Source organism: Rhamphochromis sp. 'chilingali' (genome assembly GCF_963969265.1).
Source record: "Rhamphochromis sp. 'chilingali' genome assembly, chromosome: 15".
Classification (NCBI taxonomy): domain Eukaryota; kingdom Metazoa; phylum Chordata; class Actinopteri; order Cichliformes; family Cichlidae; genus Rhamphochromis; species Rhamphochromis sp. 'chilingali'.
The window spans coordinates 25,896,141-25,916,570 of NC_137942.1; the positions used below are offsets into that span (position 1 = coordinate 25,896,141).

At 42.4% G+C, this 20,430-nt stretch overlaps 1 protein-coding gene across 2 annotated transcripts; it reads right to left on the reverse strand.

Annotated features, from left to right (window-relative positions):
- Positions 1–1,031: 1,031 nt before the first annotated feature.
- On the reverse strand, positions 1,032–19,963 carry LOC308411199 (ankyrin repeat and fibronectin type-III domain-containing protein 1). 2 transcript variants are annotated; one of them, XM_080905011.1, is made up of 19 exons: positions 19,776–19,963; positions 17,247–17,556; positions 15,528–15,792; positions 15,208–15,408; positions 13,201–13,314; positions 12,716–12,813; positions 12,295–12,385; positions 11,167–11,274; positions 9,595–9,694; positions 8,732–8,861; positions 8,475–8,594; positions 8,138–8,244; positions 6,683–6,797; positions 6,255–6,421; positions 5,815–5,992; positions 5,458–5,620; positions 4,979–5,145; positions 4,615–4,813; positions 1,032–3,975 (listed from the first exon to the last, which is right to left on the reverse strand). In XM_080905011.1, exons 2-19 carry the CDS (start codon positions 17,409–17,411, stop codon positions 3,317–3,319), a joined length of 3,147 nt encoding a protein of 1,048 aa, XP_080761137.1. In that variant the 5' UTR covers positions 17,412–17,556; positions 19,776–19,963; the 3' UTR covers positions 1,032–3,316. The 2 variants fall into 2 exon arrangements, with proteins under 2 accessions (XP_080761137.1, XP_080761136.1); XM_080905010.1 differs by having other exon boundaries at positions 17,247–17,610.
- Positions 19,964–20,430: the final 467 nt, after the last annotated feature.

The following is a 20,430-nucleotide window of genomic DNA, read 5'->3' on the forward strand; positions in this document are numbered from 1 at the left end:
TCTGGAAAGTGAGGAGACCAGCTGTTTCCCCCTTTTTGTCTGATATGTGATTCTAGCTGTTCTACAGTCCTGGGTCTTCTTTGTCATATGTTTTGTTTCATCAGCATGTTCAGCGCCCGAGTCTTCTTTTACAAAGATGTTATAATAGATGCAGTATGTAGTTTAGGATTGTCCATATGCAAGGCCTTCCCAACAAAACATGTCATCTGGATGGGACCATATGGTGCTTTTACAGATGTGCAAGCTGATGTACCATGATACAATCAGAGATGCAGGCTTTGAACTGAGTGCTGATGACAAGTAGGATGGTCCTTTCTTTTCAGTCCAGATGTGGTAGTCCATGTTCACCAAAAAAAATTTAATTTTGTTTTTTCTGACTGCAGAACAGTTTTTTTCACTTTGCCTCAGTCTGTTTTAGATCTTTGGCCCCAAGAAGACAGTGTTTCTGAATCATGTTCACATATGGCTTCTTCTTTTAATAAAGTAACCTGCATTAGTGGATGCCATGATGAACTATGTTCACAGACTTCTGTGAACTTCAGACTTCTGGACACGTCTCTGAGCTCATGCAGTGATTTCCATGACAGAAACATCCCTGTTTCTAATGCAGTGCTGCCCGAGGGTCCAAAGATCACAGAGATCTTCTACTGATTCTCAGCCTTGTCCCTTGAGCAGATTTTTCTCCAGATTCTCCGAAACTTTCTATTTTATGTGCTGTTATTATGAGAACATTCAGAGTTTTCACAGTTTTACACTGAGGAACATTATTCTGAAATTATTCGAACCTCTGCCCCCCAAAGGTGCTCTTAGATGCGAAATGCTCCTCCAGCTGTTTCTTACTATGACTTCATTTTCCAGTCTTTTGTTGCCTCTGCCCAACTTTTTGCTACGTATTGCTGCCACCAAATTCAAAAGTGCCACACTTTTTTCTGAAAATGCTCAGTTTAAACACTTATATGTGTTTAATAGGTTTTCTCTGTTTAACTGTGAGTGAAATATGGGCCAGGAAGTTGCAAATCTTTGCATTGTTTTTATTTACATTTTAAACTACCTTTTTGGACATGGAGCTTTGGAAAAGATCTGAAACTCTGAACATTTTGATTTAATTTTGATTTATTTGAAATGGACTGTGCTTATTCACAAACAGGAAAATAACTAAATAAGCCAGAGTTAGCCCTGTGGTGTAAAATTTCCTCCCTTGTCTTTTGCCACTTAAAGAGAAACCTAAACTGCAGGCCACAGATTACACAGTAAATACATGACACCAAAACAGTAGCAAGTCATTAAGATGAGCTAATACCAGTAGTTAATACCAACACTGATGCCAGTGTTATCATTTTTAAAGCACACTAAAATTAAGAGCGGGCTATTTATTGAAACAAAAGATATTTCAGTAACTACTGTGAGCCCTGCTGTGATAAACACAACAAACTGCAGATCTGAGTGTGACAGGATAAATAGTTTTGATTGTTTTCACTTTACTTAACATTTCTCTTATTATTCATTATTGCATTGCATCTATGTTCCAGCCAGTTGTAAACATCAGAAAAGCATGAATCGAATGCCAAAACTCGCATATTAGCCACAAATTGAAGAGAGTTTTAATCATTTTGACCACTAGATGTCAGTAAACAGCCATCTATGGTCCATCATCTTCAGAGCAAACACCAGTTCACTCTTCTTCCATCTAAAAATGTATCAAGTTACCAAAGGGGGCAGATTCCCCTCTGTATGGTCAGGTCGACCTGATATGACTTTTCACCATCCCAACACTTTTCACCTCCTCACACACAGACTGAGCATTTAAAGCACAAGATCAATGATGTGCTCTAACTGATGTATGGTGACCAAGCTTCCTCTGATACACATTAAATACCATAAATGCTTTCCCACTAAATTACACAGGGGGAAAAAACTTCTGCTTTGATCCCACCTGTAACTATTCAAAGTTTGTCAGAGCCGGCTCTATCTTAATAAGAATTTGAACATCATGCTGCTGTAGTCCTTTATCTGCTCTTTTAAGACGAATGATTTCGACACATCAGTGGGGGGACATTCTCAGCAGATCGCTCCACTAGATTGTATTGTTAAACCAAATACCGTTCAAAGCTGATGTTTCTACGCCTTCGTTTTATCATAAAGGGATGGGGGTGCGATTAAAATACCAAGCTGCTTATCTCAAGTCAAACTCCGCGCTCCTCTTTGTTTAATTAACAATCTGTGTAAGTGCACCATCTTCCAGCATCAAATGGGCGCTTGAAGTCATTCTGAGCGATTTGAAATTGCATTAAACTATGATGGATTTCCAGCCTTAACAAGTACAGAGTGAGATAACATGTCAAACAAGCAGGAGTGCATTAGCAGCTGTCAGAGAGTGCAGGGGCTTTTGAAATCAGACATGCAGGCATTGATTTTCTCCTAGAAGTGAGGACATGTAGGAGATACAAACGGCCTCTAAATTCATTTATCTGGATGTTTGGGATGTTTAGATGTCATTTCATTAATAGTACATTCATTACTACAGCTCGTTTATGAGGTCGCACGCTGATTCAGCCTCTCAAGGCTGGCTAACCGACTCAAGCATTTGTATTTTATGCCTAACATATTGCACTTCCATAATAGTATTAACTGTGGCAACGCACAAAGAAGTTTAATTTGAAAAAGCGTCTCATTAAAATGGCCATATACTGACTTTCATTGAAAGACGCCGAGCTGAAAGGCAAGACCATTATATCCTATTGTGTTCTTACATTCTAATATGCTTTCAGCGCTCTCGTTCAGTTTGCCTCTCTGTGGTAAATAAACCAGAGAAACCGCTTCGAACCAAACCAAACACAGCCGTAATTATTCAGTTACACATGCAAGTATGACAGCTTTTCTTAATCTGCCAAGCAAATGCTTCCATTTGACTGAATTGTGGGAATTTAATGGGTTTGTTTACAGCTCCGACAAGCAGCAGCGTGGATGTTTTTGTGCTGTAGTGAATAATGGGTTTTCAAGTCATAACAGCAACAATATAGCTTAATTTTTCCACCTAACAAGGTTAAATGGACTCTATATTAGAAAAGATAAACTAAAGCCAAAGAAATGTGCAAAAAAAAAGGGAAAAAATCCACACAGCCTCCTTTTCATTTCCCGTATTTTCCATTATCTTGGGTGTGACAAGTGTGCGATATGAGCTTGTATCTGCCTGTCATTTAAAACACTGATTTAAGATCAGGAAACAAGGAGAATGTCTAAGTCACAGGGTCAAATTTGGATTTTCTGCATGTAAATTCACACTAAAGTCTGAAGGATCCAGGTGTTTAAGCTGACATCAGGATGGGCTGTTAGAGGGTCTCTCCCACTCCACTTGATTCCTTACTGGAAGACACGCCCCCTTACTGGGAAGCTTCTGAGTCTCTGCTTTGTCTTGAGGAACGTCTGTGGAAACAGGCGCATCACCATCTGCGCCATTCACCGTGCCGTAAGAGGCAGGCGTGTATTGTTCTTGTGACAACGGGCAGCTGCTTCCATCCACTGGGTCTGAATTCCCAAACTCAAAGATGGAGTTTCTTTCACCAATGTCCAGTCCAAAGCTCTCTAGCATGTCCATTACTGATGGCGTGGATGGGCATGAGGGGTTCTCCTCCTCAATGAGACTCAGCGTTGGCAAGATGTCCACCAACTCTGCCATCTCCATCGGCCGGATTACTTCAGTGATGCTGTAGGACTCCTGTGTGTCCAAAGTTGGATAGTCCACTTCCAGCTGTGCAACAGCAGCAGGCTTCAATCCAGACTCCATTAAAGCATTTCCAGATCCCAAATCTGACTGGCCAGAACTTGCCAAGTCTGCAGGCAACTGAGTGGTGATGTCTACAGGGTACCCTCCCTTCACGACACCCTCCATCAACACCAGCGCAGCCTCTGCAGGGATAGCTGGAGCTGAGACCTCAGCGGTGACGATGTTTGGCGGAGTTGCACTGCCCGAATTCTCTGAAAGAGAAGCACGAAGAAAATAAGGTCGAGAAAGAGAAAGTATTTATCTTTGTTTTAAAGCATCATTTGCTCTACAAATTACACTTAATTCTTGTAACAGCGGTTATTATGACAGTGCAATGGTAACAGTTCATTGTAATATTCAATTTTCCCTCAAGTGTTTTGACTAGCAGACATATTTTCTGTTTTGCCAAGTATAAATATCCGCAACTGCTTTCTGCTGCTGCTTTTCAGATTGATCGAATAAGATTTAAACATATAATTAATCTTATAAATAAAATGATCTGGATCAGGTGACCCTGAATCCTCCTTTAGTTAGGCTGCTGGGGCTTCCCGTGATGCTCTGAATTTGTCTTCTTCACTCACATTTTTTCACTCACTATGTGTTTATACACCACTCCACATTCAATCATTGGTTATCATCAATCTCAGGCTCTCTTCCACAGCAGGTCTTTGAAGGCAGTTGATCTATCCAGTCATTTGTCACAACTTTTACATTTAACATGCAAACTTTAAAGGCCATTATAGGGGAAAGTCAACAGATTTTAAAATTATGTAAATAAGTAATTAAATTCATGTTAAATAATGTTTTTGTGTATTCAGTGCTACATGTGTACACTAGCATGACTGCAGTACCTGTAATGGCTCTCTGTGCTAATCGATGGGGCCATGACAATCGGACAGTCAAACTCTCCTCTTCCTCACCATCAGGACATGGTGGTGGGTCTCCTCCCATCACCAGGCCTAAAGGCACCGCCCCCACCCACTGTTTGGACCGAACACACTGTAGACAGTCCATAATCCAGCGGGCATCCCTCCAGACCACATCCAGACGCTAATGAAACATAAAAAACAGGCAGTAGAGACAGTAAAGCGTTTGTCTCTAATTCACTTTCATTATGAAATCTTTACTTTACTTTTTTTAATATAATTAAGTCAACTGAAATGTGGATTTGGCAACAGTGGAAGCAAATATAAACCACGTGTCACAGGATCTCACCTGTGAAAGCCCACTGATGTGGTTCAGCCGCTCCCGGGCTTCCTGCACCTCTTTGGTCTCCAGCGCTTCCCGTAGAGCCTGCTGGGCAAGGTGAGTGTCCAGCTCCAGCCTTACCCAGGCCTGACAGTACTGTGAGAGGAAATCCCGCTCATATGTCCAGAAGTGAACTGGGTTACAAGCCAGAGAGGAGAGGAAAGACAAATGACTTCATCAAAGCCAGGAGGAAAAAGCCACAGAATTTATCAGTGCACTCTACTCTAGCTTTAATGAGAGGAGAACAGTGAACTGCATTAGACATTGTGCCTCAGTGTGCTTTCTGCATATCTTTGCAGGGATTTATTTAACATTTAAAACTGTAGTCTCATTTAGACGGTATGTGTCAGTCTAGCTCGCCGTTTCTGGGTCCCTTTTCTCATCACTGAAACACTCTGCGCTACCATTGTTAAATAGATCCACTGGATATATAGTTTTCCACTTACCCAGCTCAAAGATCTGCAGAGGCATGGTGAGGCCGGGCTCCTTGGTCCCCACCAGAGGCCAGTAACTGGAGCTGAAGTCCTCACTGGGAGGCAGCAGCAGCAGCATTGACAGGTTATCCCCAAACTGAAGCAACTCCTGGGTGTACACGCCGTACTGATACGCCTGTGAGAAACACAATTATTCAAATACAGATGAGAAACAGAAAATCCTTCCGCTGGATCAAGAGCTAGTGCTGATAAAACAACATAAAGCGGACAAAGAAAATCAGTTTAAAAGATTATTTCTCTTCATAATAGTCTGACAGAGAATTTCAGGTGTTTCAGGTAAATATGAGGTGGCTGGAAAGTAGTGTTTACCCTGTAGAGGGGGATGTTGAGCTTCGTCAGGAGATGTGTGACTGCTGCTCTCAGAGACCTGACGAATTCCTCCATACTGCTGCTCTCCATCGTGCTCTCGTCCTCAGCGTCCAACAGACTCTGAACACCGCCATTGGCTGCAGTGTAAACATGACTCTGAAGCCACGTCCACTCCTCTCTGCCACACAGTAAAAACACAGTCAACAAAACGGGCATAATAAGTAAGGAGAGAGGTCCAAAAACAATCCAGTATCACTGCCTGTTGAAGCCCTAACATTTGTATAGATACTGCACTTGTTTGTGCAGATCATTTAAAATAGTATATCTTTTTCGACGGTTGTTTTCCAGATAAAGTTGTAAAAATACTGCAATAACCTGATGAACGTCAACATAGTCTATCAAGGGACTGACACAGATATCACCTGGTCAAGTTACGTTACCTGGTCACGTGCGCGTTGTGCCGAACCCGTGTGTGGCAGAGTAAACTGGGCAACCTCTGAGGCACCAGCACCCTGATCTGTTCCACCGAGCTACACAGTTTCAGGATGCCCACATACAGACCCGGCTGGGCCCACTGGAGGCTGTGCCTGTGAAAGGACAGCTTCTCCTGGAGAACAGAGACAAAGAGATACAGTGCAAAAGAGAGCGAAATGTTAAGATCTGTTAATAGGATGTAAAGCTTATGAGACTTATTTCCCCCTGCCTCACTATGTGTTGTTAGCTAATTCAGTTTGGGGATCCCAAATTAATTTCAGTGCTTTTTCAGGGTTAGCAGCACAGGAGGTAAACTAGTGGCTCAGTAAAACTCAGCGCCCAATGCGCTATTGTTGAAAGCCGCTGCTGGGTGCGACTGTTTTCCTCTCCTCACCTTGAGCTGCTCAGCGAGCATGTCCATGGCGGTGGGCTCAGGCAGCAGAGGCGTTCTGCTGCGGTTCTTTTCCAGGCGTGCCAGAGGCATCCAGTGGAGCGGGGGGTCGGGGGGGCTAGAGCAGACAAGCCAGGGAAAAATGAAATGCAACCACGTGGAACCACCAAAGAAAAGGTCGATTCATCAAGAATAGCAAAGCCAGTACCCCACCAACAACCAGCTGACAGGCTGTATAACCCAAAGATATTGTACAGCATGACTTCCAAACATGCCCAGCTTGACACCTAATTACGCTACCACCGACTGCAAACAAAGGTCATTTTTGTTGTGATAGTGTGATAGAAGTTTTTTTTCCTGGTAAATTCTGAAACTATGATTTCATGACGTGCCAGATGTTTTCAGCAGGTGAAAAGCCTGGACAGCCAGACAGGATAGTTTAGCACTTCTACTATGAAGCCATGCTGTTATAATAAATGCAGTATGTGGTTTAGCCTTTACCTGAAAAAGACATAATTTGGACCAGAGCACACTGCACATTCCTCTAAAACCTTTTATATATGGTGCAAACTGTCAATTCCATCAGCACTGATGCAAACGAATGCCATCAGACATGCAGGCGTTTGATCCGAGTGCTGATGGTGCCTCTGCTCTTTAGTCCAGAGGATGTTGTGTCCACGTTCTCCAAAAAAGATTTTTGCTTTTCACCACCTTCACCTGACAGCAGAACAGTTTTTTCGCGTTGTCTCCGTCTATTTCAAATGAGCTTTGTGCCAGAGTAGACAGAGGCATTTCAGAATCATTTTCAAATACGGCTTCTTTTTGCATGATAGAGCTTTAACCTGAATTGTGTGGACGCCAAGTGCGTTCACAGACAGTGATTTATGGAAGTGTTCCTGAGCTTATGCAGTGATTTCCATGACGAATCACATCTGTTTTTCATGCAGTGTTGCCTGAGGGCAGATTTTCAGTCTTGTCCCTTACACACAGAGATTTCTCCATATTCTCTAATAATATACAGAACATAATATGAGATCATCAAAGTCTTTGCATTTTAATTTCAGAACATTATTCAGATTTCTTTTCATAATTTCCAGATACAGTTTTTTACAGAATGCTGACTACATTCCCATCTTTACTGAGAAACTCTGCCTCTTTAAGATGCTCTTTTTATACCCAGTCGTGTTACTGACCTGTTACTATTTAACCTAATTAATTGCAAAATGTTCCTCCAAACATTTCTTTTTACTTTCCCACCCCTGTCAAAATGTCTCAGTTTAAACAAATATGTTTCCTGTGTCTTCTCACGTATTCAGTATGGGTTTATGGGATTTTCATATTCTTGCATTCTGCCCTTATTTACATTTTCCAGGGTTCTAACTTTTCCAAATTGTATTTGCCCAATTAGTTTAAAGCCCTTTTGGTGCTCTCTGCCCTTTTTCTTTGACCTTTTCTTACCTGGGAGTGTTTGGAAATTCCTTCAGAGTGACTAGCAGTACGTTGCCCTGCCGATCCTTCAGGGGTTCATAGTAGATCTGGCCCAGGTCCACTGCTCCCAGAGAAGACTGACATCAGAGAGGTGGACAAGAGAAACCAAGGATTAAAAAGTATAAGTGCATTGGAGATTAATTCAGCCAAACAGGGGATCTGTGGGCGCAGTTGTGTAGCCGGACAGAGGAAAGCATGGCAAAAATAAGGAAAGGAAGAGGAGGGAGAGATGTAAAGAAGTAATTAAAATAGCAATTAACCCATTTTGGTGCTTCTTATCTTAACAATAAGCTGCTTAACTTCCTACCTGCAGCTGGGAAACAGCTCTTAAAATGTTGTGTCTGTTCTGAAGGAGGGAGGAGGGAGATGAGTGAGCGGAGGAAAGCCCTTGCTGTAGCCAGGGCACTTGCTGCCATGCACAGGACAGCTACAAGAAAAACCGAACACCCAATTTAAGCAGAAAAATCACACTGAGATTCATTTTCTGTAAATATATTTAATATTTATGAATTGTGATCATTCAATTACTTGTACAGTGAGTCAACAAGCTATGTAACAGTTCACCTTGGCAAGCCAAAGGAAGTCTTGGGTGATGGAGGTGGAGCAGCACTGGATTTCCACCAGTGGGATCTGATCTTCGGCTGTGACCAGGATGTTATCCTTGTGGTAGAACACAGTCGCCAAGTACATCCCCCTGACCGGATCAATTTGAGAAAACGCAGATATCGTCAGAAAAAGTGCACACGCTGCTTTCAATTTCACAAGTCACCGCGGACCGCAAAATTACAAGAAACAATAAAAAGCAATGCCTCCGGGGGGGAAGTTTATAGCTGAAAAAGATCAATTTTGTGGCTTGACAGCAATTTATTTTTTGAATCACCCAGTGGATTTTCAAACACTTATTACTGTCAAAGCAGCTTATAATCCCTCAAGTAAAGCAAAAGCACAGAGGCTGGTTTCATAGACCAACATGACAGTCCAGTAGGAAACATGGTCTCTTTTTTTTTAAATTACTCAGGGGTCCAAACACAGTCAACTTCTCTCTGTTCACTACCAAAGTTTTCTTTTCTTTTTTTAACCTTCACTGTGGTTCATATTCATGAACATAATCATGCAGCACGATCTTTTGTACTTTGCTAGCTTCTGATGTGGTGAGTGTGGTCGACGGATCGCTTGTGGGAGGATGAAGGATTTATCAGTCACCTGCCACTTGCCACAGTCCAGTGATTACAGCCATCGTTCTGTTCAAAAGACCTTTTTACTAACAGCTACAGTGGCTCTAATGTGACTACTGTTCTCTGCAATAACAGTAAGAGATAAGGCTTTTCAACTTTGCAGCCTATGCTGCTCTAATGGGATTGCATTTAATCCATTACTTGTGATACCCTCAGGGCACAGTGGGATAGGTAAGAGAGACTGAGCGCTACCTCTGTAGGAAACGAACAAACTTGGTGGCGGACTGGAACAGTTGTTTGATGCCTCGAGACACTGACAGACGCTTGCTGGGACTCTGGGGCTTCGAGCTCTCTGTGGAGAGGAGGCAAGGAGGATTAGACTGGATGAAATTCATTTTATCTCCCAAAATACATTCACTGTGCACGCACGACACTTGACTGGGTGAAGGCAGGGAAAAGACTTTTCTCTTTGTATTTAAAGGAGCTGACATCTGTAGCGCATGCTGCTGATATAAATGGTGAGAAGTAGAAATAAAATGTTGTCGAGTATGCACATTAAAGGCTTGTGCAAATAATCTGATTTTCTGACTGTTTGCACACATCTTGAACGGAAAACACAGCTACTTTGAACATGTAAACCACCACAGTTAAAGAACACAGAATTAATATTTTCCTTAGATATTAAATACTGGCATGGGACAAAATGTAAGAAAGTCCCTGAACAGGTAGAACCCCTCAGATGGTAAATGGTCTGTATTTGTATAGCACTTTAGTAGTCCCTAAGGACCCCAAAGCGCTCTAAACATCCAGTCATCCACCCATTCACACACTGGTGATGGCAAGCTACATTGTAGCCAGAGCTGCCCTGGGACGCACTGACAGACTGACGCCACCGGGCCCTCTGACCACCACCAGTAGGCAACAAGTGAAGTGTCTTGCCCAAGGACACAACGCCCGAGACTGTCCAAGCTGGGGCTCGAACCGGCAACCTTCCGATTACAAGGCGAACTCCCAACTCTTGAGCCACGATCGCCCACTGACGGCTCCTTAAACACATCACAAAACTCCTACATGCAAACTACCCTATCAGTATATAAACAAAATTCAGATAAAGATGTATCTGACAAAACTGACTTCTTGAAATCAATTTTTTTGAGTTCTGGGAGAAAATATGAAAATGTCTATGCTGTCAGGCTAGTAGGGAGCTCTTTCCATTCATTCATAGCGTTACCCTCCTAGGACCTGGCGTCCACATATGTGGACACATTTTGGGTTGTCTAGACCAAAATAGTAAATTTTGCTCTACAAGGGCCTGATATCCACTTACCAGGACATTGTACTGCCACTGTTCTATCGAAATTTAAAATGAATGTCCTCATATGTGGATCTCATTTTTCTCAGCAACAAAAATCTGGTTAAAATAAATAAATTAATTAAATAAATAAAAAAATCAGGTAATTCTTTGTTTTTACATTCATCAGGTCCCAATCAGCCCAAATAGCAAAGAGAAATTAAAAATGCATGCCATGAAAGAGTTTGGGTCTTAGTAGGTTAAATGAAAAAGCAGATTGTGCAAACAACTTTAAGAACAACTTTGCATTCTCTTTTACTATAATTTCAAGATGTGTTTCAAATTATTTTTAAAACAACATGAACATCTGAATACCACACGAGATTCTTAAGGCAAGGCTGAAAATACAACACATAAGAATTTCAATAAAAGCTCAATTTTGTGCAAGTATAATTACACACACACAACGGCAACAACATGTGCACTTGGACCCAATGCACCAAAGCATAAAAAAACCAGAGGTCTCACGTTACCTATGCAATATCCTCTAAGATGCGACTCCTTGGCATCTTCCAGCAGCTTCCTCACGAGGGCCTCGTGATTTCTGAGCTGTGACTTTACACCAGCGCACTCTCTCCAACCTGCACAGGACAGGCAGAGAGAAGCAGATTGTGGCTTTCACTTCTATGCAATTAGGAAAATCAGCTAAGACAGCAAGAAATAATTTGCAAGCGACTCCTGAGTGCCGCTTTTTTTTTTTTTTTTTTTTAATCTTTTGGTGATTAGGAAGCGACAGCGTCTCCATGAGAGACCGTCTGTATGCTGTGAAAGTTGAAATTGAAGTTGATTCATTGTGACTCGCTCGAATCATGTATCTATTTAAGCTGGGGATCTTTTGCGTGTGTGTGTGTTTTTAAAGTGAATCTTTATTTATTTATTTAATTTCCGCTCACTTCCATCTCAAGGTTGACAGAATAATTCCTACTGATCTTATACTGGGTCTTAGTGAAGCCCCTCAATCTCAAGGTATTAACAGCAGGCGGATGGGGATTCTGCACCCACCTGTGTGTGTGCATGTTGACATTATATAGTAACGTATAGAAAGAAACTGCCTGAAGCCTGAGTTTTGGGTTCAGAGGGATTTCTTATCATGATTGATATGATATACTGTCTACTGTAACAGCATATGTGACAGAAAATAAGGAAAAGCACAACAAATCTCCTTTACGATAAATTGGGCAATCTATTACACTCTGGCTGTGATTGTTTACTGACCAGTGTTTGCTTTGACATCAATATTTTCAGCCTTTATTCCCCATTACAAATCCTTGCTTGGCAGCTCTGGCTTTTGTTAGAAGTAGAAAGTAACAGCAAGTAAGCCCAGCGATAGGGGTGGGTGGCGTCCAAGAAAGATTACGAGCCAAAAATTCAAAGTCAAAGCGGCACGGCTGCAAGGCCCATTGACTCGTGTTGCCGTCTTTAAGTCTCCACGTTTTAATAACTCATTAATCTACAAGCCACGAGAGGATTGGACTTCTTTCACATCAAGCTTAATGTCAGCTAAGTAATTCTATTACACTGGGACAAAGAGGGAAAGAATGGAGCTCTTTCGAAGCTTCAAAATCCACATTCATCAAAGTTGTGTAGTTCTGCACACTCACTGGAGGGGGCAGCGCTGGCTGGAGTGGAGCACTGAGGCGGGCCCCATCCTTTCACGTTGTAGGCGCTCACTCTCACGAAGTAATGCACTCCCTGTGTTTGGAGAAACAGCAGACCTGCCAAATTATCACCGAGCATTAACCAAGAAGCCATACGGCGCTCTCATTATTAATTCATCTGGTTAAAGTGAGCCTGCTGATAAGTGTACTCTTATGAGAGGTGGTTCAGTGCAGAAGATAGTGATGGAGGAGCAATAAACACAGTGTGTGTGGGTGCAGAGCTGCAGCACGTGTTTTATACCCGTCTGCTTGATTATGTGCCTCTAAGAAATTACAGGTGTCAGTTTCTGTGCGTGTCTGCAGCATCTGTGCATTTGCAGCTGTTATCTGTGGTTGTGAATACGTGTGACTGTGGGCGACTTACTGCCGTCAGCCCCTTGATAACGTAGGAGGGGTTCTTGGTCTCTATAACTTGGGCCGTGCCGAGGATGCGTTTGAAGCTGGCCGAGGTGCTCCATTCGACTGTGAATGCAAAACAATCCCACAGATAGATTATTCTCTGGCTTTGCTCAAAACCCCTCGTGAGGGATAACTTAAGGACGTGAGTGTTTACAGGTTTAGGAACTTGCTGCATCTGGGCTTAATCTATTCTTGGCCGCGAAGCATGACATTTATACGTCTATAAAACCGACCAGCAAAAACAGCCCAAACTAGATACTGTGTCAGCCGGCTTAAATTACTTTCAAGACTTTGATTAAATTGCACCAGTAAAGTCTATACTCCATTAATTTCCTTATCTATCCATCATGAATCGATCCATTTTCTGCCCCACATCTAACTGACCCTTTTATCTACCCATCCATTCAACCAATCCTCCATGAAAGTCTTCTTGCCTGGTTCTCTCCCTACCTCTGTAGCGGGTGATGAGCCCCACCATGTCCCCCTCTGGCTCTTTGATTGTCACAAACAGAGAGGATGTGCTCGTCACCAGGATGGACACATGACTGGGGGAGCCCGGGAGCTCTGCGTGGAACATTGAAAAGATAAAAATCGGGTTAAAATGAGCACGAGTAAATAACAGAACAAATGCAGACAGCCAAAGTACTGCACTGAGTTTTACAGAATATCACACTGCAGTAAACTTGATGACAAAAAAAAAACACACACACACAAATAAACTCCGGAAAATTTATCACATCCAACAGATATCACTGATAACCACTAGTATATTTGTCCTCTATCTTAGAAAGACTACATATTATTTTACACTAGCTCAGCTAAGGTTTTCTTAAATAGGTGATCACGGCAACCACAGACTGATGTCTGACCTCGGCCTATGGTGAGGTCAGCTGGTGGCAGGGCACACACTAACAGAAAAGGAGATAGATACAGTAACGGCTATTATTCTCTTAAACATAAAAGCTATTTCTCCATGGCTTTTATTCCCACACTGGTGCTTTTTAGCGCCACAACCAAGCATTTAATCTTTAACCATCTGACTGGGTTTGCCAACAGTTAAAGAAAGGTTAAAAACGAGCACTGCATTAGCAGCTGGCTACTGAAAAATGATATGCAATCAGACTGTTCCAGACTGATGTCAACCCTGCAGGGCCAACTGTACCATAGACAGACTTTATTAATCCCACACTGGGGAAATTCACATGTTACAGCAGCACAAGGGCCAACAAGACAAAGTGAATTAAACTGTATTAAAAACAGAAAAATAAATAAATTACTGTATGCAGTAAATACACTTACAAATTTTGTGTATTTGTGCGCTATTTATTTACATCATCATCAAATCTTTCTCCTGAAAAACCTAAATAAATTGCACAAAAACACCAGATTTTGTGAAAAATGATGCTTGAATAAACATTCCAGATTCAAAAACTTTGAATTTTGGGGCCATTATTTCATGGCTCAGGCTTTACAGGGTTGAAAATTGTATTCCCTGCAGACTCTGTGTTGTTTCAAGACAATCTTGGAGCTTTTTATTATCACAATTGTACCTTAAAACGCTGCCAGAGTTTGATGATTAAATCTAATTGTGTTTCCGTTTCTTCAGCCTAAGATGTAATCTTGAGTGAAAACATTACCATAAGTAAGTCACAGTCGTCAGACAAAAACACATCCATATTTTATATTTAAAGATGCCATCCGGCTCTCCTACCCAGCGAGATTTACAATAAGAGTGAGTTTAATTTCACTGCACATGAAAACAAGCGCCGGGGCCTGGCTGCCCTTACAATAACGCTGCGATAATAAAACAGTCAGAGAGAGAATTGGCTGTGCTTGAAAGAGAAATGAAACGAGAGCTAAGGAGAGACGTTTATAAAGAGCTGTTAAAGTTGGTACAGCGGGGAACATTGCAATATAAATCTGGAAAAAATAAGACAAAAAAAATTAGCCCAACAGAGAGCCAAGAGGAAAAGGCTTGAACAGGTGGTGCAGAGGATGGTAAGTTGCCTGATGCGTCGACGCATGATTTGCCGAAGTCTTGAAGGTTTTTGCACGTGTGAATTTCTATTGAAATCTACAGCTGTGAGGGTTTATTTGATACAGGCAGCCAGTGGAGGGAGTGCAGGGAAGGAGAGGATTTGAAAGGCTGATGACACGGCAGTCTGCTGAATGTTGGATGAGATGAAAGAGGCTAGAGGGAGAGTTTTAGTAAAACTTAAGCAAGATGTTGAGTTGAAGACTTGATCACTGCCGTCTTGTCAGCAGTGGTGGGTGGCTTTGTAGAGTTAAATTGGCAGGAAAGTACTGCGCTGGCTGCAGAAAAAGTTTTATTATGAGAGCAGAAATAAAGAATGAGGGGGAAAAACGAGCGAGAGTTCACTGAAAACAGAAAGAAAACTGATCTGAGTTTGAGTGCTAAGCAGCGAAACAGTGAAATACCACAAGCTGACCGCTGACCTGTGTTCTGGAAGTTCTCTCTCATCCGATAGTACAGCTGCTGCCGCAGCCTCCAGAGCTGGATGTGCCTCTGAAGATCAGCCTGTGCCTGAGGGCCTGCCCCGGCCTTTTTCGCTAACTCCGTCTTCCTCTCTTCTGTCCGTTTATCTGCCAAGGCCACCAGAGCGTCCAGCTTGAGTGCCCACTCCGCTGGTCGGCACACTGAGAGGCACAGGACGAGCACACGAAGCAAGACAAAGGGCATAATCTGAATTAAAGTCAAGCCGTACAGAATCTGATTTTACACCATTACTTTTGACATTTTACATGAAAAGACTTACAAACAGGGTTGTGTCTGGCTCCTGCCTTTGTCAGTACATGAAGCAGCGGGGAATTGTGGGTAAGGGCAGCCACATCCAGGGGGACCAGCCCCTGTTCACTCACTCTGTTCACCCCTTTCTCCCGGTCCCTCTCCCAGTCCCTGTCTTTTTTCTCTCCTTTCTCCCATACGCCTCCGCCTCCTCCACCGCTGCTGCGGTCTCTGGACAGAAGGCTTTGTACAGCCAGTGTATCCTCATTTTCCACTGCCTCCCACAGGGTCTTGTACTGATGGGGAGCAGGAGAAAGGGTGCAGGGCCGCGGGAGGGTAGGCAGGTGGAGGAACGAGATAGAGAAAGAGAAAGAGGGTTAAGAAGGATAGAGAGATTTATTTCCCGCAGTAAAGAGAAGGGAGCGTTAAAAGGGAGAATGAGATCGGACACAAATCAAATCATAAACCAAAGGTGCCTCGACTGATGCTTTATACAGGAGCCTCCTGAGACCAGGAAAGTTTGTGAATTGCTCTTATTATTATATGAAGCAGCAGCAGGAGCAGCTCTATATAACAGAGGGTGCTTGAGAGTGATTTCCTTTTCTGAAAGCATTTTTTCCCAGTGTAATGTAATGCCCTGTGTAGTGGACGTTAGGGAATTTCTCAATAAAATAAAAGAAGACTGGAAAATTTTAATGCTGAACTTCAAGAATTCAGTTTTTTTGTTTTGTTTTGATTTTTTTTTAAAGCAGATGTTAAAACTATAAATTTTTACCTGCACACACAGTGTTTTGACACATACTCAACAAGCTCAAAAATATTTGAAAGGGACCTGGGAGATCAAACTATGAGCAACTGCCAGTGTGTGTCAGGGCTGTGAGCCAATCAAGAAAATCAATTAACCAATCCCTAAATAAACTAATCGCAAGCTTCAGGTAACTGCCCATGCACTGCATACATGACAACGCATGCACAGTTCACAGTTCAAAGTAATCAGTCGTTACTATATATTTAGCTTTTGTGCAGCCGCTCGGTTCGTAAATAGAAGGGATGAAGAGTAGACGTTGCGGGCTTCTGCGCTCACAGCTATAGCTGTGTGCCTCTCTTTGTGCCGCCACACAGAGCCAGTAACAGAAAGAGAAATGTGTTTTAAAATACCCAACCAGAGGCTATTTCTGCAAGAGGTTTCCTCCTGTTAAAAGGGAGTTTTTCCTTTCCACTGTCGCCAAGTGTTTGCTCATAGTCGTTTCATTGTTGGGGTATTTTCTGTATTGTTGACATATGCTGACTACAACCACGTTTAGTATGCGAATCTACCATTTAATATATGAATAACATATATGACAGAATATATGACAGGAAATAAGATAAACCGAATAGGTCGGCTTTAAAGCTTACAATGCTTTGTCACAGAGGACTGATTTATTTTCTGAAACTAGCTTTGATTTTTTTTTTTATCTCTTGCTCCCATAAAATGTGGCTGTCAAACTACAGTAGGAGTCAGTTTGACGATGGTGACAGCCTCACACGTGAGACAACTAACAATGAGTCTGCTCGCCTATTGGAATACCCTTGAGAGACACGTGTCCACAAAATGTATTGTCAGGTCTCAGGAGGTTAGTGACACAGAGATAGCGTGTAATGTCAAGTAGAGATCTCATAGTTTTTAACCATAACAGAAACCAAGGCAGATGACATTTCAGTCAACGTGACCAAAGCTCCCTTTCAGAATGACACCTGGATATCTTACAGCATCTGCAGACTTGCTGGGGCGTTTAGGCGCATCCAAGTCGGCGGCAACAGATGACTCTCCACCCCCCCTGAGTCTGAAGGACAGGTTTCTGTAGATGCGTTTGGGCGAGACGGGACCTAGAGAGCGCCGGCGCTGTGGTGGGTTCCTCATGGATACAGACATGACAAGAGAAGAAAGTAAAGGTCTGAAAGAGGACAGGTGAGAGCAGGAGAGGATGTGAGCTACGTGGGAACAGGGGATGGTTGAAGAAAAGGTTGGAGAGATAGTGTGAAAGGCTGGAGGGAAAAAAAAGAGTTTAAGAGTCCAGCTTTAGAGCCAGATAGAGAGGAGAGAGTAGTAAAAGATAAAAGTCAGTGGAAACCTTGATTAAAGAATAAGGTGAGAAATACAAAGAGGGAAACAAAAGAAGAACACACAGTCAGACTTTTTCAACGTTACAGAAAAAAATTGATGCTGACTTGAAGTACTGAGCAAAAGTACTTGTGTTGTGTGGGTGGATAAATGGATAAGAGTTACTATTCCTGTACAGACTAGATGAAAATGCCTCGAAGCATTTATTTTTGTGCCTTGCACTATTCTCCCCTTTGTTCATCTTTTTTACCCACGATTATGTGACACGGTTTTATTCATTCTGAATGGAGTTTTCCAGCACGCGAGGCAACAGACGCATCAATCTAATTAGTGGAAGAATGGAAGGCCAGATCGCATGGAAGAGCCAGGATTCTTTCCTGCTAATAAACTCGAATCCGCTCCCATCATCCGCATGAAGATGAAAATCCATCACCACCGCTGTAATGATGGTTCATTATCAATTCCATTGGCTTTGCATCATTACAGTCAGTCACTTTTTTGTGCATGAAAATCTGTCTTGCAGTTTTTTGTTTTTAACTTTGGGCACCGTCTGAAATTCCCCCTCCTCTTCACTCAGCAGGTCGTTTTCAGTGCCACTTTCTGTCCATCCTCTCTTTTCACCGCCCTCCAGGTTAAAACTGATCTCGGTGCCGTTTTGATTTGCATCGCTGTCCTGAGCTTATGATATCAAAAGCATCTTTGTGAAAGCGAGACACTCAGACCCAGGGCTGAGCATTGGTGGCTGTCCTTGTCTGAAAGCAAATACTCCCCTGGTTGGTGCTACCTGAGGACAACACCTGGGGCCTTTGACCACGATGACATCTGAGTGACACGTCACGTCGCACATCACAGCTCGCACAGTACCTGCACTGTCTATATACATGGATGCGGGACTATAGAGGTAAAAGTAGCTACTGTTGTTGGTACAGTTTCCCCAGTTTGTTTACTGTGCCTTACATCAGCTATGGAAAGTGCTGAGGAGTCATTTAGAGAGCCGTAGTGTTTGTTTGCGTTTTCTTTTTCTTCTACTTTTTTCTTGAGTCTGCCTGAAGATAAGGCAAAACAAGAAAAAGTGTTTGCACATGTTCAACCTGCAGTCTAGCAAACAGCGGTTATGTAAGCAGGCTAGAGAGTAAGATGCTCCAGTCTGACCATAAACAGAAAGTATACAGTAGATTCACTGTGGTTTTATTTCATGTCTCAAACTGGGGTTTTTTTCTTACCTCTCTGTACTGTGGCCAAGAGAGCAGAGTGTGCTGCATATTTTGCAAAAGTCTTTCCGGTTTGTGAGTTTGCTGTGGCTGTATGGAAACATTTGATGACTAACATTTCAGATCCCCCAGGAAGTAATGCAACATATTTGCCTGGGTCTTCAGTACTTCCACTCCACCAGGTTGACTGGTGGAGTGGAAGTACTTCACAACTAGGGGATCAGACTGGGACACATGAATTTGTACGAATGAGGCACAAAGAGTTTCAGTTTAAGGGCTGTTGTTAAAACATGACTTCACTTTGTGCTTGCACACTGAAGTTATATGTGCTTCTCTGATTATTCAGCAGCAGGACAAATTAAAATGAACATAAACGATCTTGTTGATTGTGGCTCAAGAGTTGGGAGTTCGCCTTGTAATCGGAAGGTTGCCGGTTCGAGCCCCGGCTTGGACAGTCTCGGTCGTTGTGTCCTTGGGCAAGACACTTCACCCGTTGCCTACTGGTGGTGGTCAGAGAGCCCGGTGGCGCCAGTGTCCGGCAGCCTCGCCTCTGTCAGTGCGCCCCAGGGTGGCTGTGGTTACAATGTAGCTTGCCATCACCAGTGTGTGAATGGGTGGATGACTGGATATGTAAAGCGCTTTGGGGTCCTTAGGGACTAGAAAAGCGCTATATAAATACAGGCCATTTACCATCTTACAGGCTATGTTTCAGAGTAAAAGTTTCAATTTGAAAACAGTAACAGAAGGCAAGCCTATTTTGGTCTATTTTGAGAAAATGTATAGGTCTTATTAAAATAAAACTTTAAATATATGTATAAAAAACTTTGCTATATCATATCTAACCAACAGGTGACGCAATGTATGCCACATTATAGCCACAAAAACAGCACAAATGATCAAACATCCAAAGTTTAAGTTCCCGTTTCACCGAGTTAAAAACATAACTGAGTTTTCGGTCTCTTACCGTCACAGAGGACTTTAACGGCTTTAATCGGGCTTTCCTCCGACTCTGCCGCGATGCTTCAACATATTTCACTGTATTTTCATAAATGACTGCCTGCTGATATCTTATAATCCATGGTAGCGGTTTCGGAAAGTTTTCACCTCTGAATGAGGATGAAGCGCACCTGAGCGCTACAGACGAGAGACAGACCGGCGAGCCTCCCCCAGCCGACGCACACGCATATTTTCCCCGTTCCGCCCACTTCCGATCTGCGATCATTTCTCTGAACCAAACTTTTTTTTCTCCTTTTTTGAGAACATATTTAGAAGCAGTGCTGCGTCATAAAACACTGATAAGATAAGATAAGATAAGATAAGATAAGATAACCTTTATTAGTCCCACACGTGGGAAATTTGTTTTGTCACAGCAGGAAGTGGACAGTGCAAAAGTTATGAGGCAAAAATTAGAATACAATAAGAATAAATACAGTACACAACTGTACAGAATAGAATAAAATAAAATACTATATACAGTAGAATAAAATAATATAAATATACAATAAGATAAAAATAGAATACAAATACAAATACTATATACAACTGAGTAAAAATACAACGATGACAGAAAGGATTATTGCACTTAGTATTATTGCATATGTATGGATGATAGGTTTACA

Excerpts from the sequence above, each read along its gene's own strand:
- LOC308411199 (XM_080905011.1), bottom strand. The coding sequence starts at position 17,411 with ATGTCTGTATCCATGAGGAACCCACCACAGCGCCGGCGCTCTCTAGGT. Across the intron at positions 8,595-8,731 it reads ACTTCCTTTGGCTTGCCAAG|CTGTCCTGTGCATGGCAGCA; the intron begins GTGAACTGTTAC and ends TTTTTCTTGTAG. Across the intron at positions 4,814-4,978 it reads ACATCAGTGGGCTTTCACAG|CGTCTGGATGTGGTCTGGAG; the intron begins GTGAGATCCTGT and ends ATGTTTCATTAG.